Source organism: Pelodiscus sinensis, chromosome 2 (genome assembly GCF_049634645.1).
Source record: "Pelodiscus sinensis isolate JC-2024 chromosome 2, ASM4963464v1, whole genome shotgun sequence".
NCBI lineage: Eukaryota > Metazoa > Chordata > Testudines > Trionychidae > Pelodiscus > Pelodiscus sinensis.
The window spans coordinates 105,645,904-105,669,476 of NC_134712.1; the positions used below are offsets into that span (position 1 = coordinate 105,645,904).

Genomic DNA, 23,573 nt, shown 5'->3' on the forward strand with positions numbered 1-23,573 from the left:
TATTGGTTAATTCCTGTTGACTGCATACGCTTCCCTTCCCCCTTGCTGCCTGTGTGTCAGGCAGCAAGGGAGGTAGGGAGGCAGGAGCTGGTGCCACTGAGGAACCAGCTTTTAAGTTGGCTTCCCATAGCTTCCCCCCATGATACAGTCAACAGTGCAGGGGAGAGGGCAGGCGGGAGCTGGTACATGTGGGAAGCCAGCTTTCAAGTGGAGCTGCTTCTCCCCACACCCCCTCCCAACTTTACTGTCTCCCCGGGGGGGCGGGTAAGCGGCAGGAGCTGGTGGTTGGGGGGAGCCAGCTTAAAAGCTGGCTACTCCCAAGCATTGACGCCTGCCTCTGCCCCTCCCCTCTGCTGCCTGTAGCAGAGGTGGCAGCGTGAGGGGAGGGGAGGGGAAGCTGCCACGGAGCAGCCTTTGTCCATGGTGGGCCTATGCTGATACAGGGACAGTAGAGTGGGGTGGCAGGGGAACTCCCTGAGAGAGGCCTGGAACATACTGGCTGCCATCCCCATCCCCAGGGCCTATCAACTAGTTGTGCAACAGCTGATAATTGATGCGGTTACATGGTTGTTCAATTACACAGTATCCAATATCACTCATTTTTAATATGATTAGCAAAAAAAAAAATTAGGCTACTACTATCTCAACATTTGAGTTGGGGTGGAGGTTCTGAAAGAATCAAGAATGCCCATGTAGTATGCTAAGATTTACTGTTGTGGTCTCCTGACAAGTTGTCTGTTCCCTCAGTGATGATAATCAGAAGGCTGCATGCATGTGTGCTTAAACGTGTGTTCTGTGTTGACTTGCATAATTAGTCAACACAGCAGACTCCAAGACAGCCCCCAAAGACCACAAATGAGATGAAGATTGAAGGCACCTGGCCAGGTTTATTGTTAAGCAAAGTACAGTAATAGTTGTTGTTAGATTCTAACTGAACCACTATGCATATGAGCTGAGTCCATTGTTACAGGGTTCAATCAGTGAGAGGTCCCACTGCCCCCTTGGCTGGACAAAGACTGTCACCACCACCCCACCCTCCCCAAGACACCACTTTATATACAGATACACATCACTCCTGATGTGTCAGGTTGCCACCCTCTGACTTGTTAGGTTATCACCCTCTGTTGCTATTGAGATACCAGCCATCACCCTGCACCCTGTGGTTTGATTAGAACTTCTCTGTCCATCATGCTGTCATTTTAGATCCTTTCCTGAAGCTATGGGGAGTGTGGGTACGAAGGTCTTTTTTAGTGAGCTGGTATTCTTATCCTTTTGGAATGTGCTTTCAACCTATGCCCAGTACCAATTACTGTTTTACACCTGGGCCTATTACCAATTAGTGATTTACACACTCAGCTCTGTGCAAGCCAAGTTCTGTAAGTAGGGACCTGCCTCTTGCTCCCAGCTTAGCTTTGCTTTGTTAGTCAAGTTCTGTCCATTGTTAGCTAGACCTCCAGCCTCAAACCAGGCCTGTGCTACATGGGCTTTTGTTTCAGGCCTTCATCTTACTACACTAAATAAGGGAGCAATACTTATGATGCTCAGTTTTCTAGATCTATACGCTTCTGAGTTGAATCAGTATTTGAGACAATGGGTTGAAGTGATTGGAGGGCAGATGTTAATCCACAATGAATTTAACTTGGGGGGGGGGGGAGAATAGACACAATTAAAAACTCATTGTCTATCTGGTTCCCCCCAAACTACAGACCTTGACAAGTATGTGGTAGAATTTTAATGTAATCATGTTTCATTACGACCTAATTGTGGATGTGTCATGAACTTAAATAAACCATCTCTTGAACTTTTTTAAATAATGTAAACTGTTCACTTTAAAAATAATGGTCCCTAGTAACAGGCATATGATAGTTGTCAGAAGCACTTATTTTAAGTTTTATGGGTCAGTGGTGGTTCCAGCCTTGTTTACAGGCAGTCCCCGGGTTACGCGGATCCGACTTATGTCGGATCCGTACTTACGAACGGGGCTTTTCTCGCCCCGGAGGATGCAGGTGGCGGGACCGCCCAGATGCGCCGCGGTCCCACCGCCCACGTCCTCCAGGGTGAGAGAAGCTGCTCCGCGTCTCCCTGGTCTGCTGGGGGGGAAGGGGGCGCAGCTAGTGCGCCCCCCCTCCCCCCCCAGCAGACCAGACTTTTCTCGCGGATGCCTGGGGCAGGGCAGCTGGGGCGCTGCCGGTTGGTCCCGCAGCGTCGCTCCTCGGCGCTACTGGACCAACCCGGCAGCACCCCAGCTGCTCTGCCCCGGGCGTCCCTAAGTCAGCCGCTGCTGAAACTGACCAGCGGCTGACTACAGGAAGCCCGAGGCAAAGTTGCTCTGCCCTGGGCTTCCTGGAATCAGCCATTGATCAGTTTCAGCAGCAGCTGACTTGGGGACACCTGGGGTAGAGCAGCTGGGGTGCTGCCGGGTTGGTCCCCGCAGGGCCGAGGTGCGGCGCTGCGGGGACCTACCCGGCAGCGCCCCAGCTGCTCTGTCCCAGGTGTCCAGATTCAGCTGCTGTTGAAACTGATCAGCGGCTGATTCCAGGAAGCCCGGGGCAGCCTCCGGCTTCCTGTAGTCAGCCGCTGGTCAGTTTCAGCAGCGGCTGAATCTGGACGCCAGTTCCGACTTACGTACAAATTCAACTTAAGAACAAACCTACAGTCCCTATCTTGTACGTAACCCGGGGACTGCCTGTATTCTTAATTCATTTGACTGAAATTGAAATTTAAAAAATTGTAATTTTATTTTTTAACCCATATCTTCATCTTAAACAGCCATTGCCAAAGTCCAAAAAAACACCCAGCAAAGGCGGCAAAAAAGAACGCAGTAGCACAGGAACTGCACGAAAAGTAAAGCGCACCAAATGTCCTGAGATTTTGTCGGATGAATCTAGTAGTGAGGAGGAGGATGAAAAGAGAGGGAAGGAGGAATCATCTGAAGAAGACAAAGAGAGTGAAGAGGAGGTAAATATAACAACTTCCTTTTCAGCATAAATGAGGGTTTTTTTGCTTCGTTTTTAACTAACTGGTTACCTTACTGGTTTCACTATAGTTCTGGTGTTTTGGGGGAGGTGTTTGTTTTTAAAGGTGGAAAGTAAGCTATAGTTAATTGAAAGGATTGCTTCACATCTGGAGTGCTTGAGACCAACAGTTCATTAGATACTACATACAGGCAGTCCCCGAGTTACGCGGATCCGACTTATGTCGGATCCGCAGTTACGAACGGGGCTTTTCTCGCCCCGGAGGACTGGAGTGGCGGGACGCCCAGATGCGCTGCAGTCCTGCCGCCCCCGTCCTCCGGGGCGAGAAAAGCTGCTCCACGTCTCCCTGGTCTGCTGGGGGGGGGAGCCCCCCCCCAGCAGACCAGGGAGACGCAGAGCAAAGCCGTGGAGGACGCGGGTGGTCCTGCCACCCGCGTCTCCCTGGTCTGATGGGGGGGGGGTGCAGCTAGTGCCCCTCCTTTTCTCCCGCCCCCCAGCAGACCAGGCTTTTCTTGCCTACGCCTGCGGTAGAGCAGCTGGGGCGCTGCCGGGTTGGTCCCGCAGCGCCGCTCCTCGGCGCTACTGTACCAACCCGGCAGCACCCCAGCTGCTCTGCCCCAGGCGTCCCCAAGTCAGCCGCTGCTGAAACTGACCAGGGGCTGACTACAGGAAGCCTGAGGCAGAGTTGCTCTGCCCCGGGCTTCCTGGAATCAGCCGCTGATCAGTTTCAGCGGCAGCTGACTTGGGGACGCCTGGGTTTCTTAAGCTGAATCTGTATGTAAGTCAGAACTGGCATACAGATTCAGCCGCTGTTGAAACTGATCAGTTTCAGCAGCGGCTGACGCCAGTTCCGACTTACATACAGATTCAACTTAAGAACAAACCTACAGTCCCTATCTTGTACGTAACCTGGGGACTGCCTGTATCAGGAATGCCTGACTACTTCCAGTGCCAGAAATATGACGTGATCCACGAACTCAGATTTTCAGGGTTGAAGAAACAGAAATCTGAGGACCCTAGAGGTCTATCTAATAAGCAGTGTAGCCAAGGGCAGAAATTTAAGCGTAGCTTTTCTTATCTTCTGGTGACATTTTTTTTGTGAAATGCTTTTTAGCTGGGGATTACTGCTGAGTGAGCTACAGATGAACTAAGCATTGTAGGAGTCATCCAGAATTGATGTTGAGACGTCAGTTCCCAGATTCTTGTGTAGTTCTATAAGTGGTCCTCCCAATAATTATTTGTACAAAACTAAGCAAAGTTAAAGTGTTTTCTTCAAACTTCAGAAGGTGATTTCTCCCCCCCCCCCACCAGAAGTCAATTTTCTACTATCATTTTTCAATAAACTAATTTTTTCATCAAGCACTAGGTATTTTACCTTGTACGTTCATAGCTTGAGCCTCCCCTCATCTCTTTCTTCCACCTCTTCTTAGAAAAGATACAAAATATGGAAGTGGCAATACTGGCATCTTCACATTGACTCAACCTTCCAGTATCCCAGTGAAGTGATTTCAGGCTTTGTATCCTTTGAGATCTTGACTATTTTATCACTGGCAACTATAGCTGTGGGTTTTGTGATATTCATTAATTACAGGACTGAGAGTGACGTTCCAGATAAGCCACTGAACTGCAGGTAGTGATAAAACTTTAGCTACTACTGACCTAGGGCTGGTTTTGTTCAACATCTTTAATTATCTGGATTAGGGGATGAATTGCACCCTCAGCAAGTTTGCGGATGACACTAAGCTAGGGGAGAGGTAAATATCTGGGAGGGTAGTGATAGGGTCCAGAATGACCTAGACAAATTGGAGGATTGGGCCAAAAGAAGTCTGATGAGGTTCAACAAGATTAAATGCAGAGACCTGCACTTGGGATGGAAGAATTCCAAGCACTATTACAGGCTAAGGACAAAGTGGCTAAGCAGCAATTCAGCAGAAAAGGACCTGGGGATTACAGTGGATGAGAAACTGGATACGAGTCAACAGTGTGCCCTTGTAACCAAGAAGGTGAATGGCATATTAGGGTGAATTAGGAGGAGCATTTCCAGCAGATAGAAAAGTTGTTATTCCCCTTTATTCAGCACTGGTGAGGCCCCATTTGGAGTATTGTGTCCCGTTCTGGGCCCCGCACTATAGAAGTGATGTTGATGCATTGGAGAGGGCCCAGCAGAGGGAAATCAAAATTAGGGGGCTGGAGCACATGACCCGCAAGGAGAGGCTGAGGGATTTGGGCTTATTTAGTCTGCAGAAGAGAAGAGCAAGGGGGAATTTGATAGCAGCCTTCAACTTCCTGAAGAGAGGTTCCAAAGAAGATGGAGAGAGACTGTTCTCAGTAGTGACAGATGGCAGAACAAGGAGCAATGATCTCAAGTTACAGTGGGAGAGGTCTAGGTTAGATATTAGGAAAAACTGTGTTACTAGGTAGGTGGTGAAGCACTGGACTAGGTTACCTACGGAGGTGGTGAAATCTCTATCCCTAGAGGTTTTTAAGTCCTGGCTTGATAAAGCCCTGACTGGGATGATGTAGTTAGGGTTGGTCCTGCTTTGGGTAGGGGGTTGGACTTGACCTCCTGAGGTCTTTTCCAGCCCTAGGATTCTATGATTCTATGACCTGGGCTGGAAAAGACCTCAGGAGGTCAAGTCCAACCCCCTACCCAAAGCAGGACCAAACTTATGACTTACAAGTGTGGTAGGCTCCATATATGAATGGTCTGAGCTATGGAAGGTAGCTAATCGTGCAAACACTTTGTTGGAAAGGCAGACTCATAAAACTTAAATGAAAATGTCATAAAATTGCAAATGATACTACATCACCATTCTCCATAAAACAAGATTGGACCCACACTAATTTTTATCTTGCCATTTTTTTTTGTAGTGGCACTCACAGCTGGTGAATTGAAAGAGGGCCAAAGTACTAAAAGCTAATTTTATATTTTGTTCATCTCTTCACTGGTACAGTCTTTCTGCTGTGAGGAGAGGAATCTGGCTCTTTGTGGCAGGAGTCTTCTTTGGAAATCCTTTTCCCAAGAGCTCAGCTGCCTATAAAAGATAGGTAAGCCCCACTCACCTCCATTTTTTGCCTTTCTTCAAGAGGTAGGAGTTAAGCCCTCTCTTCCTTCAAGCAATCAGGCAAAACCTGAAAACTTTTAGATGGCTAACATTCCTTAGGATAAACTTAAAAAACATTTCCTTTAGGAGTATTTACAGACACCTTCCCTTCCTCCCCTGAAGTTGTCTAAAATTATAGTCCCTCTAAGGAATCTTGATTAGATTATGGGAAAATTACCCTGCTCTTAAAAGATTCTACCTCTTCTGTCCTATATGGGCAACTCTCCTGTTTGAGGGACTTAAAGGAGAAGTTCCAGCAAACCAAGAGCTTATCCACACTTAATATGTTGCAGCTGCACCCCCTTAATTTAGACATTACTTATGCTGACAGGAGGGTTCTCCTGTTGGTGTAGGTAATCCACCTTTCCAACAGGCTGCTTTTCATATTGTTCATTGACATTATGCTCATAGTATTTCCTAATGTAGGCTAGACCCAAGTAAACTCACTCACCAAGATTCAGACCAGTGTTTACCAAACTGTGAATATTTGACCTTCAGGGTGAATGTAAGTTAATAGTCTGACCTCTAGCTATCTATAGATGAATGTCTATAGACTGTGCGAAGTTACTGAAAATAAATTGAAACGATGAACCTGCTTGGAACAAAAGCATATTGGCAACTGTACACTGGATGGCTCTTTAGCTCAGTTGTGGCAAATGGTAAAAGGTAGGAAAGAACTGCCAATATGGTTTTCAAAAGCACACAGCAAAAAGCAAACACACAGCCCTTCTGCAACAGCACCATAAAAACTAGCTAAGTAGCCCTCATTTAATTAGGCTGTTCTGCTCTCTGAGCAGAATTGTTGGAGTGCTAGGTGTGAAGTAATTGGGAAAGATGTTGACACCTGCATGCTTGTGTTGATTGAGCTTCCAAAAAGATGGTTCCTTAGAATAATCAGGATTTAGAGACAATTTCTAGAAAACTCTCTGGATTCTGAGGAAAGAATATTTGCCAAATGTTATAAGGCAGACGTACCATTTAAACTTCTAACCTTGCTTTTTTAGCCAAACACTTAAACCAAAGCATTTTAGCTAGAAGTAGCGATTACTTAAGGATGTGTGTTTATTTCCTGCTGACTATAGTGTCAAAGTTCTCAGTGCATCTGTTGCCATTGCACCGCCAACATCGTTAAAGCAGTGAGCTGGGTTTTAATCTGCTCACTAAGTTTAATGGGTTGCACAGGTGTAAATGAAAGTAGCTAATGGCAGTGTTCCCTGTCACTTTTTTTAGGTCTCTTTGTAATGCTTTTATTATGTGCACCAATACGGAGGTCACATTACTTCCATGTCAGTGCACATGACAAGTCGTTGTGCATATGGACAATGTGTGGCAGGGTGGGGCGAAGAGATTGGATGCAGGAGGCTGAAGGTACAGGCTGCTCTCTTACTGCAGCAGCTTGGGGCCAGGTGAAAGATGCCTCTCGTTTTGCTTCAGTGGGCCAGGCGGGGGGGGGGGGGGGGGGAGGAAGGGGGGTGGTCAGTCCCCTGCAGCTGGGGCAGGTCTGGGCTAGATAGGGTGGGAGTCAGGGAAGGTGCATATCACCCCTGTCCATGGCAGTCCTGATCCCCTTGCAAGGCTTAATAGGCAGCTGTGTATCCACATGACCATGCAGTTTAGCGGGAACCTAGGTTACTGGTAATACAAGTCAAAATCTAGTTGGGGGTTTTTCACATCAAGTTGTGTTGCATAACTTACTAATTACAATTTACAGGACTTCAGCATATACTTAACTTTTGACTTGAGAAATTACCAACTTATGTTAGCAATGTTTTTTGAGGCTAAACAGTGTTTGTTTGTTTGTTTCCATGTATGTCTCAGTAACTTTCAGAGGAAGTTTTTAGGAATGGCAGTTAAACAGACTCTGATCCTATAGACTTAAATACATGTTTAACTCATGTAAATAAAGCTGTCTAGTTTGTGTATCATGTATCTTGTATTCATTCCATTGATTTTGTTGGACATGTTGTAATTTGTCCATTTTTAATGCATTATTACAGAGCCAGTTGTATGCATTCGTTTAATGTAGAAATGAACTACATTAAAATTCCCCCGTATATATTTGGAGGCCATGCAGCCTTACTTTGTTCTTTGAGAAGTGGTGTTCCTGTCCATTCCATTATCCACTCTTTTCTCCTCTGTCGGAGTAGCTGGAGAGAAGGGGTGGGGGGGGGTCAGCGGAGCTCTATTCTGGGGAGGGGGTGCCGCCCAGTCAGACCCTATGGATGCTGCTATGGGAAAATCTTAAGGACACCATGCACATACGCATGCAGATACCTGATAGGAATGGACATGAGAACAGCCTCTTGAAAAACAGTCATGAGAAGGAGAATAACAGTTTTTATTGATACCTCTGACTTAACCGTCAGGCTATGATTTACATACTATGACAAAGTAAAAGGAAGTAAATATAACTTTGTGGAAGCGATAAGAGTTGGCATTCTGTTAGTGGTGGATCACTTTGTAGGTTTAACACCTGCTTATTTTTGGCACACTAGAGAAACTATACATACTTTGGCTTTGTTTTAAAGGGTAGTCACTAATTACAGGGAAAATTAGACTCTGCTTTGGAATATTCATTGATGGGACACTTAAGTGTAATGCTACCCTAAAGTTATTAAAAGTGCCATCTTTAATTCCAGTGTCTCAGTATATTCTCTAAGTGCATTTAACGAGGATTCTTTCCTTCTTGTGATTAGTCACGGATTAAATATTCTATATGTCAAATTAGACGCATTCAGTCTTCAGTGGGGTTGTGGAAATATGGGGAGTTGAAACTTTGCTGGCAGAAGCTTTATTACTAGTGATGCTATGAACATGAATAAAGTAGCTATCATGAATTCCAAGTACACTGAGTCCTGGATGTGTTAGTAGGATTGGTGGTTAGAAAATGCATCTTGCATCATGGATAAATTATAGGTTACAAGAAGCATTGAACCCCCTGCTGTTGTAGTCCCTTTCAGAATAGAATCGTACTTCAACCAGGCCTATGATGACACCTGCCTCCAGAGTAAAAAAATGGTCTCCAAGAGCATCAGATGTAATTATGAATGGAGATACTTAGAAAAATCAGCCATGTGACCTAGAAAAAGATTCAGCTGTTTGTTAAAACAGTCAAGAATGTGTCTTGGTTTGAGCACTAGTCTATGCAAAATTAAAATTAATTTTGAAGAATTCAGCTTTTAACTTCATAGTATCTATACATTTTCTTTACACCCGTCAGCTATGGTACAGAGCTATAAATTTCCATAGTTCAAATCTGAATATAATAATAATAATTAGAAATATGTCACAGCAAACACCCATGTAGCATATTGATGGGGAGTGAGAGCTGTTATTCTGGAAGTCCGGATTCAATCCATTCTTTCCCCTTAGCAGCCTAAGAAAGCAGCTAAAAAAGAAAAACCGAAGCAAAAGATGCCTTCTAAAAACAAGAAAGCTGTGAAGAGTGCTAATGTCAAGAAAGCAGATAGCAGCACTACAAAGAAGAATCAGAACAGTTCCAAAAAAGGTAATGGTTTTATTTTTTTTTCATTGTGTTACTTAATCTGATGGTGAATCTAAGGTTAACTGTGCAGCAAAACATTGCACACTTTTTACTCCTCCTCTGATGCAAAATAAACTTGTGATTTCTGCTAATATATATTTGAAATATCAGGACAAGAGACCCTTTCTGTGGGGTGGAAGGGGATCTTGGCAAGAACATTAACAGGGCCAGGGCCTGTAGAGTGATTTAATGGAACCTTATGACCTGATCTTCAGCCATACTCTTCTGTTTGAGTGAAGAGAGAAGCTGAATTGGTTAGGGCAGAAACTAACACTGGATTGTTGATAAAATATCAAATGTTTAAAACTAAATCAGCAAAATATGATCTGTCAGACTGTCAAGGAATAATGTAGGACAGTGGCAGCATATGGTGTTCTGTAGGAGATAGCTGTTCAGTCTTCTTTCTGGAGGAAAGAAGTTAGCAGGGAGATGTCAAACATGTGAATTCTAATAAAATAAATCTTCCAGATTTAGAAAGTGAGTCTGAGGATAGTTCAGATGATGAACCTTTAATTAAGAAGTTGAAGAAACCACCTACAGATGAAGATATTAAAGAAACTGTCAAGAAGTTATTGGCCAATGCAAATTTAGAGGAAGTCACAATGAAACAGATTTGCAAAGAGGTATGTATAAAGATTTTACAGCTTTGTTTAAAGAACTAACTTTGATATTCCTCATTGTTTTGTAAGTTATTTGAAACTCTTATTCTATGAAAATATAAATATTTCATACACTATTGCACTCAATGAAATATGTGAATGTCTAAAGCTGTATTACTTCAGGCTTAGATTTTGAACAAGGCTGCAGTGAATCTTGTCAGCGTTTGGATATAAAATTTGCAAGAAAAAATTCAATGTGCTAAAGGTTAACAGAGGATGCCTCTTTCCTTCCCTGCTCCATGCACCTACCCTGGCTATTTGTGAATTTAGTTCTTTTGCTTTTTATCAAAATGCCTGAAAAACGACAAAATTAATCAACGTATTTCTTGACTTGCCCAACATTTTCTTTTCAGATGGATCTGAAACTCAAAACTTTTCAGTTTCTCAGAATTGCAAGCAAGTTGAAAAATCCATTATTTGTCAGTTTAGTGATTTTTTTTTTCTTCTTTCCACCATTTGACTACTGATGATGGTAAAACAGTAGTACTATTCAGCACTCATTGATTTAAAGAGACAAAACTGTATTTACTGTGAACCTGGTCTTTGTTCATTTAGTTTCTTTCATACTGATAAGTGCAGCTGACAGTCTAGATCAGTGGTTCTCAACCTGTGGTCTGTGAAAGATAGACTGAAAACTCACTGAACAGATTTCAGCTATATATACACAGACAATAGGGGTCCACATCTCTACTCAAAATTTCTTAAAAGTCCACAAATGAGAGAAGGTTTAAAACCACTGGTCTAAAGGATACAGCATACCCACTGGAAAACAGCCTGAGTTGCTGGTCACCTACATGTTAATATGAAAACTGTAACCCCTATTGATTAAAAATAATTGCTGCATACCTTCAAAAACTGAATTTAGGCAAAAGGAAAGGAACTAAGAGGTTTGGCACGTCAAATTACATTGTATAACTTACATTTGGATCACACAACTTCATCTCTTCTGCACTGAAATCATGAAGTTACTTTTATTTTTAGAACATATTAAGACTCCTCACTCACACTAGCTCTTTTGTATTGCTTGGTTTTAGGTATATGAAAGTTATCCCAGTTATGACTTGTCTGAAAGGAAAGATTTCATCAAAAAGACAGTTAAAGAGGTAAAAACTTACCTGAAAAAAGCTAATGGTATTTTTTTAAAACATCTGTCAGCTTGGAGTGCTATCTAGTATTTTCAAATAGCTGGATTCTTAGTATGGAAGTGACTAAATATTTTTCAGGACAACCTTAATTCAGGAGCTGGATCTTGACTTTGCTCTTCATCCAGAAGCTAGTGCAGTCAGTTATTTTCCATTGGTCAAATTGAACTCCACTCACATGTGAGTTCAATAATTTCTTCAGGAACACAAGCTTCACTGTGGGAAGAGAGTACACTGCAGCTGATTTAGATACCATGCCCCTTCTTCATAGCAGATGGGGAAACCAGAAGGAAACTGTAATTCAGGAAGTCAGCCTTGCTTTTTTCTCTAGCTTCTACAGCAATATGCCACCCTTATGCTACGTCTACATTGGCATGATCTTGTGCAAATACTCTTTAACGCAAGAGTTCTTGCATTAAAGTATTTGCGCAAGAGAGTGTCTACACTGGCATGTGCTTTTGCACAAGAGCGTCCGTGCCAGTGTAGATGCTCTCTTGCGCAAGAAAGTTCCGATGGCCATTTTAACCATCGGGCTTTCTTGCGCAAGAAATTCATGTTGCCTGTCTACACTGGCCTCTTGCGCAAGAACAGTTGCACAAGAGGGCTTATTCCTGAGTGGGAGCATCATAGTTCTTGTGCAAGAAGCACTAATTTCACACATTAGAACCTGTGTTCTTGTGCAAGAACTCCTTGCCAGTGTAGACAGGCAAGCATGTTTTTGTGTGAAAGCGGCCTCTTTGGCGCAAGATCGCGCCAATGTAGACACAGCCTCAAGGTAAAGCTTGTGATCTGGTCTATACCTAGTAACGCTTAAGAATAGTTTGATGGGCTTTCATTTTGTTTTTCCCTAAAATAAAAATGAGATTAAGTATTGATCCCCTTGTGCTTGTAAGGCAGAAAAATTGTAAGAATTTCTCTTTTATTTCAAACCTTCTAATCCAGATTACGGACGAATGTAAATAATGCATGCATCTCAAGTATCATGTACGCCTGCTAAAAACACAATGAAATATCCTAACAGTAGATGGCACTTCCATGTACATGGGATGGTTGAGGAGAGTACAATTCTTTAACTAGGATTTTTGAGCCTGTTCTTGAACCATCTTTATCTAATGTTTTAGACTGGTGTGGAATTGACTAACAGGATAAACTATCTCATTTCAGTTAATTTCATGAACTAATTTGACTGAAGGAAATGAAGACTGCTGACTTGTGTTCCCATGGATTTGAAGATCTGATAGACACCAGCAAAAAGAATGTTTGTGGTATATGTTTAGTCAGAACTGATTCTGCTGACTTAGTATCAATGTAAATTGCTTTGTGTACTTTTTTAATAATTGCATTTGATGCAGGTTTTAGTTGACCTGAGGTTTTTTTTGTTGTTTGCATGGCAATAAATGTTCCCTTTTTATAGTTTTGTATATTTTGAATGCCTTTGTAGTAGATTCATTAAGACCATCATAGCTTTTAATGTGCTTTAATACCTTGCATAACTTTTTTAAAAAAATCAAGTATGATAAGTTGTCTAAGTGTTTGCACATATATACACATGCAGAGATTGTCTGCAATATTACAGTGTTGGGTTATATAAATATTTTGAATACATTCTGAAAATCAGTCTTGGTAGTGTTCTTGATATTCTGATTTACATGTTATAAATTCAGAATATTTAATCTACATTGTCTTGCATGTGTATACACTGAGAGCCATGAAAACATGGTACTTAATTGGCAGATATTATTTTTGTACTTTTAAAGACTGTATGAAGTTACTGCAGATTTCTGTTGTGCAAATCAGATTTTTAAATCTAGTTATCATAGGACTTAAGACATGTCAGTGTTCAGCAGTGATGCTCAGATGAAAAATGGGACGCTCTATAAAGTTTATACAAAAGTTGAAACTTTACTGTTGTCCAATCTTGCCTTGTGTAAGAAAGATTCACCTGTAGTTTTATACTTAAGCTCTTCAGTGTTTAATTTTATATAAAAAGCTACAGCTGCAGTTGTTCTAAGGGCTTGACCTAGAACAATATTAATAAAGTGAAGGCTATAGGGAATAAAACGGACTTGATAATGATTATTTTGTTGTTGGACTATGGACAAAATTTTGAGAAGTGGGTGCCTAAAGCGATGAACTCCTGGCAGGCTTAACAGAAAAGCACACTCCAGATCTAGGAGCACAAGCAGGACAGTACTTAAGCTAATGATTAAGTAGTATTCTGAATAGGAATGCTTTCCTAAATCTGAGCCTAAAAGTAAGCCACTGCTTTTGATTCAAATTAGAAGTTTTCATGGTTTTGTGCTCATCCACATACCTTTGTGCTATTATAGAAATAATGTATATAAAGTACTAACAAACAGAGGCCAAAGTGTCGCTACCAATGCTATGAAAAACAAATCCTGTAATGACTCCAGTATTGATCAAGAGCAAAGCATTTTAAAAATTTTATTAGTCTATATTTGCAAGATTAGGAGCTGGATAACTTAAATTTTGAAAATGTTCAGCCAATCAGGGTGTTAATTAATCTTTACTTTTTTGTAATTTCCTTGCATGTAATACTTTTTTAAAAGGCTGAATGTTTTTGTACTCAATAAATGTCTTTCAGAAAAACTTAAAAGCAATTTTGATTTTCTTATTTGTATAGTAAAACTACAGATATGTGTACTTAATCATCTGAAGGACACTATTAAACTCTGAAAAAAGGTTTCATGGCTTTAGAGGTGTGATCTGTACCATCAAGCCCTACCATCAGGTTATGACTAGAAAAAATTATCTTTGCACAGTTGCTTTGAACAACCTTACTTACCATGTTTTAACAAAGGCATTCCAACTACTTAAATCCTGGTAAAGCAGTAAGTTACTTATCACTGAACCTTGTTTTGTCCTTGGGTAGTATAATATACAAATAACCTATTGTACTTCTAAAGTCTGTTAACACTCACGGCCAAGTCACCACCTTATTTGAATGAGGTGGACAGGACAGAAGTTACTGAATTTCTTCTCAAATGCTTATCCACATCTTCACTTAGAAAAACACTAAAGCTGTAGCGCAGATGGTTCATAAGCATTATCACTATGATCTAACAACTCTACTAGTGCTCAATAAGGATGTAATAAGAACCTGTGAAGTTACACACAGGCTCCTACCCTGCTCTTGGGGAGCAGGCAGCTGCTCTGCATCAGAGCCTGCAGCACAGGGTGGCAGCTGGTGTGTGCTGGAGCCAGCTCCTTTTGCACACAGGTTCTGCAGGAAATTTTCAGTGGTTACATAGTTACCCACTCACCTGCTTCTTAACATCCCTAATTCTCAACTAGTGGTGCGGTTTGTGTAGAGCAGTGTTTCTTAAACTGTTCCATGGCACACCAGTATCTTGCAGAGAACATAATTCAAAACGGCTGCCCTTAAAGGAGCGGTCAACTTTCCTTATGACCCTCTCTTCCCCTCCCCCCCAACCAAAAAATCCTTGCTGTTCCTCAGTCTTAAAGTTTAAGTAGAGTGTCATCCCTTCTTTCTACCAGAGTCATTTCTCAGTGAGGAAATAAACTGTCAGTTTGAAATGCTTTGAGTCTTTGAAAGATGTTTGATCCATTACTGAACAGATTATAAGATCAGCAATTGCCATTCAGAGCCAGTTATAGAACAGCAACTATACTAATATCTAGAGGTAGAATCTTAAAGTGCATGGTGTCTTAGTCACGTTGCTCAGTACATGCTTAGCATAAGTTTCAAAAACAATGCACAACATCCAGTGGACACTCCATTTTTATTCTGCTGCCACAAAAAGAGTTGAAGTAACAGATCATGCTCTGCCTTCAGACATTTTGGTAATATTTTAAACAAATTTACTTAAAGCCATTCTCCAGTTGTTTATTTACAGGAAAAACTGTACACAAGTTTAGAAAAGCAGGCATGCTTAAGTGTTGAAATTCTTGGGGACTAATCAGTGCCAGGCCAATTCTGAGGCTCTTACCTTTAAGTTGTGAACAAAATGGAATGCTCCTTTTATGCTTTTTTCACAACAGAAGTATGGCATAATACAGTTTAAATACCTGATTACCATAGTAATAACTTAAATATTTTACAAACTAAGATTTAAAATTTACCATCATGTTCTGCTATTATCCATCATTCTTGCCTTTTTAATAAGGCTGAAGTCAGCAAAGCATTTAAGTACATGCCCACTGTTAGGAATAAATAAATTCCAATGCAAAGTCAACAGGACTTGGGCCCATGCTTCAAGTTCAGCATGTACAGAGATGCTTTGCTAAAAGAGGGATAGACTGCTGAATTGGGGTCTAAGACACTAAGGATTAACCAAAAAGTTAGGATCTTGGCTGTTTCTATGCTCTTATAAACCTACTGGAACTTTAACCAAGGCCTGTTCTGATGACTCCTTTAACTCTGTCTTTTAGCAAAGTTAACAGAAAAGCAGCTGTCTTATCTAGTACAGGGCAAAGGGAAGGAATGCTTTTTGCTTTCACCTACCATGGACACTCTTCAATTCCCATTGAAATCTCACATCCATTAAAAATTAGTCTACAAAAGATGGAATTATCAAAACAGCAGTGATTTACCATAAGCAAAATCTAAACCTTGATTACCATTTCTTGTATAGCAAAGGATTTCAACCTTTCTCTATATAACCTTTAAGACAGTTGCAATTTTGTATATATGAAATCTTTCAAACGGTAAATATTAGCATTCTTTAGAGCAAAAAGTTAGAAATGCTTACACTTTTCAGTCACATCCTCATTTCAATTTTTTTTAAAAGCAGAATATTTAGTTGAAAGATCTAATTACATATCTTCAACTTGGTATCTTAAAGATTAAATAAAATTAAACATATCTGAACATCAACATCTACCCTAAAAAACAAATTAGATATTGGAGAGTAAAAAACTGCTTTTCTTCAGCAGGCTTCTTTTCTAAAGGTAGCCTTTTGGAGTTAAACACTAACTCAAGAAGGCTTGCTTTGTCATTCACTCAGCATTCTAAACAGAGTGCATGCTTGAGACTAAGAAGAATAAGTGCTCATTTTCCTTCCAGAATCTCTCGGGAACGCTGCAGTAACATCACAGGTAGGAAAAAGTTATATTTTTTAAAAAATTATTTAAGTTTCCATTTACCCTGTTCTGTAGGATGTTAAGGCAGGTATTTTTGCTGTGTGTTACTTGCTGTCTTTCCCTCAGGGAAAAACTTTAGGAATCTGCTTATCCCTTCCTGAATTATTCCCAAGTCATTTTTAATAATAATACCTTCAAATAAAAAAAGTGCAAGCCACCTTATTTCAGCCCTTCATAAAAAGCACAGATTTTACCTCATTCATTTTCACTTATTTTAAATGCAAAAGCTGAATGAGCCACTAATAACTTACTCCTTTATCCCCAGTTAAGCTCTCATTTATACATGTGATTCACCTACTCAGCTCAAATGAATTTGAAAGTTTACTTTTCAGAGGAAAAGCATCTAAACCCATAATACTTCTTCTACTTACATGATGAGAGCCTAAACTTATTCTTACCATAATGATCATTCCTCTACGTACAACTTTGAATATGCAGCACAGAGAACATTTGAGACTTTTTCCTGTAGCCTGAAAGCTTTTTTCCTTTTATAAATCTTTTAGCTTCAATAACCCTTAGATTGCACTATAAACTGTTCCAGCAGTTTTATTTTAAAGGACACCAGTTGAGATGCAAAAGCCTGACTAGTGGTAGTAAGTACACTTGAAAGTATCAGAAGTTATTGGGGAATAGGGTGGGGAGATTTTGTTCTCTCTCACAAGCATCTTTATTGTCATTCCATGGTTTGGATTGTTTATTATCAAGTGCTACTCTGAACATGATCAACCTGAGAACAAAATGAATTTAGGAGCCCCACCATTAAATAATCCTCCATGCTTTAATACCATATAGCAATTAATTGCTCTTGTTCTGAACTTGAATGCAGGTGATTTACTACCATAATGTGAGCTGGACCATATAGAAAAAGGTCTCTCACAACAGGCTTTGTTAGATCTGCATGTGCCACAGTAGCAAGACCAATGTCAGTACTAACACGTTATTAATATTTTCGTTGGGAAAAGGACATTAGGAAAAAAGTGAATATTCTATCTTCAGATACCATATGTCAGGAAGTTATAGCAAAGTGGAATTTGAAGAAATTTTTACCCACAAAAAATAATTTAAAAATATATCTAGACACAAATGTCAATATTCAAAATGCTGCTATTTTGCTTGCTTCTCGAACTCCACTCAAGTAGGCTCCTGTAACTGTCTGTGGGAAGTGCCTGTTTGTGGCCTGTAACAAAATGAAAATTATATAGTTTCTGAAACAGCTACATTAGAACACAAATAAAATTCTGCTCCAGAAATAAAGTTCTGGGTAGTGTGAGCATTGGGTATGTTTTTATACAGATATTTTCTCAGGCAGGTATGAATTTTCGAACTATTCAGTGTGCTCAAATTTTAAAAAGTTTGTTAAAGATGAACCAACAAAAAGCTTTTTTCTTTTAATAAAAGTGTTGAATTTAGCAAACAAACTTTTAAAGTTGTCACATCTATTAAAGTAAGAAATTTGACTCTTGGCACAGAGATTATTTTTGCTAATTTGAACATCAGAGATTGTTCATACTTTCATATCAATACACAATAGTACCAGTGGCATGTGTTACAGCTGCATTACTGAGCAATGATGAAATGGGCAATTATATACAATTCTGTCTCAATTTACAATATGCACATGCATTATGTCTGATTTACTAGGGGGCTTTACCCCCTGCTTGCTATGCTCACCAATTCCCCTCTCTTGGGGGGTAGGCAGCCCCGACTGCCAGGGCCAAGGCCACACCAGCCCTGGTCTCTCTCTCACCTCCCCTGGCTACCAGAGAGCACTGGAGCAGCGTCAGCCCCCATCTCACCCCCTCTCAGGCTGCTAGGGAGGACAGAGGCCACAGCAGCTACAGCTCTCCTCTCAGCCACTGGAGAGAAGAGGGCCAGAGGCGCAATGTGGCAGCCCTAGCTCTCCACATGGTCCCTAGGGAGGGCCAGGCTGGGAGTGAGGAGGGCCAGGTCAGAACAAGGCAAAATGTGCTGTAGCTTGAATCGAGGTGCATTGGAAAAGGGGCTATTTACAAGATGCCTGTCCACTCAGTTTTTCTTCAACCAGACTATTAATCTTTTTACAGCAAACAAACTATAAATGCTTGAGCCAATTTTAGAATAACAAATAAGCTATTTACCTCGCCAGCAAAGAAAATTGTTCCTTGTATGTCTTCAGCTATAACATCATAAGCCTCACCACTACCACTTGTCTTTACAAAACTATATGCCATCTGGATCCAAGGGTCTTTGCTCCATCGTGTAACAAAGTACTTTACTGGGTCTGGAACTTCCTGAATGATCAAGGAAAATAAGTTATGCAAGATAATGAAGAGACCACATTTTTAATAATTTTCCTCTTAGCATAGCTTCCTCTAGTTTTCTGTACAACATTAAAGGTTTCCTGTTTAGTGTACACAATAGCCTCATATTTTTACACTTGCAGAAGATTTGCACATTTGCCTAGATTCCAGGACATTTTTTCCTAGTGTGAAACACATTACTTCCCAACAGAGTTTATAAGAACATCCACTGAAGAATTATATGTTAAAATGTTTGACCTAATGTTTGAAATATTTAGATTATACTTGCACAACTTTGAATTTAGCAAACCGGAGAGTCTACATAATATGAGGACTGCATACATATATCTGGAGAAGAAACAAACTCTTCTTTCCCCAGACTATCGAACAGGTACAAGAAGCATCATTTTACCAGTGATAACCTCTGAGTCAACATTATTATGCACAAGAATTTCTGCAACCAAGAAACTAAGGGCAGGTCTACACAATGAAGCAATGTTGAACTAAGGTACACACCTCCAGCTACGTGAATAGAGTAGCTGGAGTCACTATACCTTAGACTGAGTTGCTGCATGGGTGGTGACACGAGACACTCTCCTATTGACTCTCCTGTTATCCCCTGTGTCGTTATTAGATCCACTAAGTCGACCCCCGGGGATCGATTGATGGAGTCCCAGGAAGTGTAGACCTGCCCTCAAGATCAACTTTGTGAAATGCTGAGATTTCTACAATAATGGGGTAAATATACATCTTAGAAAAGACTTATAGAGCATCTTGTCTTCTATAGTAAACTATAGTAACTGGTCCACCCTGAAAGAAGTCTTACAGATAAGATTTTTGCAGAAGGCTCTTCTGGTTATGTAAGATGGAGAATAAATTATCAGACTGGCATGCAGACCAAATATCAATTTGCCACCTGTAAATTCCTGAGTTATCAGAATAGCAAATAGGTGAACTTTTAATATGAATACAGTTTGGTATAAGTTAGGGATGTTAAGAAGCAGGTATTTGAATAATTGTGTAGCCTACAATTTTTTTTTGACTACACAATTAGTTGATAAGGGCAAGCACTCAGAACCCGCTTGCACTGAGTCTGGGAGCTACCTCCACTGCAGCTCTGCAATTTAAATGTAGTAAGAGCTGGGATGCCTGTCTGCCCAGCTCTTACTACATTTAAACTGCAGAGCTGCAGCAGCTCGGACATGGTGTGAGCTGGGACTGGAAGAAAGAGTAAGTTAGTTTTCATATTAAAAAAAAACAGCTCTTGTTTAGCCTAGACAACTTTCTGCATGGAAGAACTTTGTGGTGATAACATCACAAAGATGAAAGAAATGACACTGGATGAACTGATGTGACTTTTATTCAGACCGGTTAAACTTTGTTTGGTATTTTTAGTACCTCTAACCAAAAACACATGGAGAAAAAATTGTAAACCAAATGAAAGTTAACAGCCCCATTTCTTAAATGCAGGCTCAACATACCTCCAAATTCTCATTTCTGTGATCACAGATAACCAAGCTGACATTCCTTTTTCTGACAAAAGACAGGCAGAAAACAAACTCACACTTCAAACAAATTAATGTCCCACCCCTCCCAAAGAAACAATGTTTTAGGCATTTTTTATACTCTATATATCCTTTATCAGAGAAATAATAAATAGGCACACATTTTTTGTGTCTTTTCAAGTCCACCTTTAAATCTGTGGCAAATTGATTTTTCTTTCTCTTACCTGTTCCTTAAACAGCTCTCGAAGTACAGTCATGCACAGTTGTAGTACTTGTTTGTCATCTAAATTCTTAATGGTTGTCACAGCATCTCCGGTAACTACTGACATTAGTACACTGTATTTACCCTAGAATCAACACATTAACATTTGATATTTCAGAAATACTAAGAATGTTCAGAAAGTCACCTAAATTACTGTTGTTCCAATAGACAGTAGGGAAAATTAACTTTTTTTTTTTAAACCAAGTCAGTTATGGCCCCTAAGAAATTCATCCTCTGCAGTTTTCACTCTCAGATATGAAACAAGTTAGAAATGTATTGAGTAGAGCTAGTCCCTTTTATAAAACTGTGCAAACTTAACTGGAACCCACATATTTGTCAGGCTAACAAAATGCTTCTTTTCATGCAGACAAGTCACATTTTTAATGCCAGATCTGATCTGTTTAATGCTGAAGCTCCACTGTTAACTTCCAGAGATGGAAACAAAAAAAAAAAAAAAGGCCTCACTAAGATCCATTATGGGCCTGCGACACACTGTAGTCAATGAAAGTTTTTATTATTGATTTCACTGGGTTTTTGCTCAAGCATTAAGTATTCTGTTCTAAAGATCATCTTGATCACAGTATCCCATTCCTCCCTCTCCTCTTTATAGGGCAATTAATTTACCATCATTACCAAGCAAGATGAAAATACTGACATTCCACTATATATAGAATATGGTACTGTGGTACCTGTGGATCCATATCATAGAACACACTGAAGAGCCCCCGTTTGCTGGAACAAGGTGGAACGTGACCAAAAAAATCAGCTCCTTGAATTTTGCTGTCCCAAAACCTGTAAGGAAACTGCAAGGCAACCTAGAGAGAGAGCAGATTCAGTTGGTGAGAATTTCATATTACAAATTAGCAACATGCCTTGTAAAAATTTCTCTCTCTCCCCCTTCAACTTCAGGTACCCAAATATGCTAGAAGTTCTCAGCAGTGTTCCCTGCAAGCTGTGCACTTCAGCAGCTGCCAGAAGAGATTCAAATGCTGCCCAGCAGAGCACCCATAGCCACTAGCATGTGTTTCTACACATGCCTCAATGCACATCATAAAATTTATTCTCCACAAGTGGATGGAACATAGATAGGGAACACTAGTTCTCAGTGTAAGATATTTAGGGTTTTTTTTGTTTGTTTTTCAAGAAGTGGTATAAAATTTCTTGTTGTCTCGGATTTAAAAAAGGCACAATCCAACTAATGTTGGCAATTAATTTAGCTACAGAAAACCTTGGGCAAAATTCGTTGCTGCACCTCTTTGGAGGCACTACACAGAACTCAGCAGAGAGGAAGAGTTCCCCTGAAGGGTGCAGCAATGGCTGGAATTTCTGCAGTGCTGTGGACCTGGCACTCTCACATCCTGCCAAACCCCACCCCCAGTACACACAAGATTTGTGAATGTGAGGGGAACCTCAGAGATAGTAGCCACTCACGCACTAGTGGACGAGGGGAGAATCCTTTCCAGGGAAAATACAGGGTTTTCATCAGCGTGCTTTTATGCCACTGTGGCCCTTTTTCCTGACAAAGGAACTCCAGAGGGTGGATTTCACCCCTCATGTCTATCAGATTTAATACTCTTATCATACACATTGTTCAAATATAGGCACAAAGATTAAAGGCCAGCAGTGATTTTCTACAAAACAATTTGTTTAAAAAAAATTGTTAAATTAGGACAGAAAAAGAATAGGAAAGAAAAATAAATATGCAGGGTCCAGATACCATTTTGCTCTTCTGTGTTTTTTTATTTATTTAAATGTATGTTGTGCAGGTTAAAAAAAAAAAATTCAGACAGACAATTTTGCAATCTGCATACCCAAACATATCACAGTAGTTCTATGCTTATAGCATGAAAGTGAATTATGCTAGAGGATACAAGTCAGAAGCATGAGAAAAAGGGTATATTAGCATCTCTATTAAAAAGCCTCAAAGCACTTGATGTTCATTTTCTTTCACATAACTAACAAGTAATTTTGATTATGTACCTTTTCAATGACTCCTGCTCCCAAACTGTTAATGGCTTTCATTTTTCTCTCTGACAATGGTGGATTAAACTGAATGGCATTTTTCTGAAGAAGGGCCAGCGGCACAGTAACCAAAACCTATGGAAGAATAAACAATCCCCATCACAACAATAGAAGAAGCTTAACAAAGCAATTAAAACTAGTCACATCTGGTAAGTAGCTATTGTTCTTATAACAGAAGACAGACAAGGCACAATTCTCTCAGGCCAGCTTGGGGTTACTGTCTCCTGCACTACACATTAATGGCAGCCATGTGCACACATTCAGCAAAGAGCAGACTCCTCAGTCAGTGGTTCTCCCGTTGTGGTCTATAGAGCGACTTGCATCACAGCGATGAACAATGATCCCTGATGGTTACAATTCTAGGGTTTCCCAGTGGCCTATTTTTTTTTACTTGTCTGTATGCCATGCACAACAGATTCATGTCTTATTGTGCTGCTGGGGCTTCTCGTTGACTCAGCCTTGATCATGGGCACCCGGGGGCTTAGGCTGAGGAAGGCTCTGCCTTCCCAAATTGCCAGCCTAGTCCCTCCCACACTCCATCCCCAGAATGCCAGCTGGGAGCGGAGTGTTGCTACCCCCAGTGCCCGCTCTCCCATGCTCTGGGGCAGCTTAGGTCATGCTGCTGCCTCCCTTCCTGCTGCTCCCAGGGGCAGGGAGGGTTGGGCGAGCTTGGGCCACGTGACCACCTCCCTTCTCGCTGCTCTGGGGCTGGGGAGGCTGGAGCCACATGGCCTCCTTCCTCTCTGCTGCTCCTGGGGCCAGGGAGGCTTGCTGTTCCAGGGATGATGAGACATGCACTCTTCTCCTCCCTGTAGTGCTGGTGGGTGCCTCATTGAGGGGGTGGGGCTAGGGGAGTCAGGCCCCCAGAGCCAGCCATAGTGACTGCCCATGGCCTTGATTAGCTGTACACACCCTCAAAATTAGAGAAGCAAGCCTGGGCAGATTAGAACAGTTGGA

The 23,573-nt window shown here is 41.1% G+C and overlaps 2 protein-coding genes across 9 annotated transcripts in view; one reads left to right on the forward strand and one right to left on the reverse strand.

The window, feature by feature from the left end:
• The window catches only part of DEK (DEK proto-oncogene), a 44,089-nt gene extending 29,959 nt beyond the window's left edge, over positions 1-14,130 (forward strand). For 2 of the 5 annotated variants that reach the window (XM_075921191.1, XM_075921189.1), the window contains 5 exons: positions 2,770-2,958; positions 9,452-9,587; positions 10,092-10,246; positions 11,317-11,385; positions 12,589-14,130. In XM_075921191.1, coding sequence (XP_075777306.1) covers positions 2,770-2,958; positions 9,452-9,587; positions 10,092-10,246; positions 11,317-11,385; positions 12,589-12,600 — 561 coding nt within the window. In that variant the 3' untranslated portion in view covers positions 12,601-14,130. Of the gene's footprint in view, positions 1-2,769; positions 2,959-4,405; positions 5,482-9,451; positions 9,588-10,091; positions 10,247-11,316; positions 11,386-12,588 lie in introns of those variants that run through there. The other 3 variants (XM_075921187.1, XM_075921188.1, XM_075921190.1) reach the window with 3 other exon arrangements.
• A 1,039-nt stretch (positions 14,131-15,169) lies between these two features.
• KDM1B (lysine demethylase 1B) overlaps positions 15,170-23,573 on the reverse strand; it is a 39,074-nt gene continuing 30,670 nt past the window's right edge. For all 4 annotated transcript variants that reach the window (XM_075921178.1, XM_075921176.1, XM_075921177.1 and 1 more), the window contains exons 18-22: positions 22,575-22,691; positions 21,284-21,409; positions 20,557-20,679; positions 18,666-18,818; positions 15,170-17,725 (exon numbers count right to left, since the gene is read on the reverse strand). In XM_075921178.1, coding sequence (XP_075777293.1) covers positions 17,642-17,725; positions 18,666-18,818; positions 20,557-20,679; positions 21,284-21,409; positions 22,575-22,691 — 603 coding nt within the window. In that variant the 3' untranslated portion in view covers positions 15,170-17,641. The remainder of the gene's footprint in view (positions 17,726-18,665; positions 18,819-20,556; positions 20,680-21,283; positions 21,410-22,574; positions 22,692-23,573) is intronic.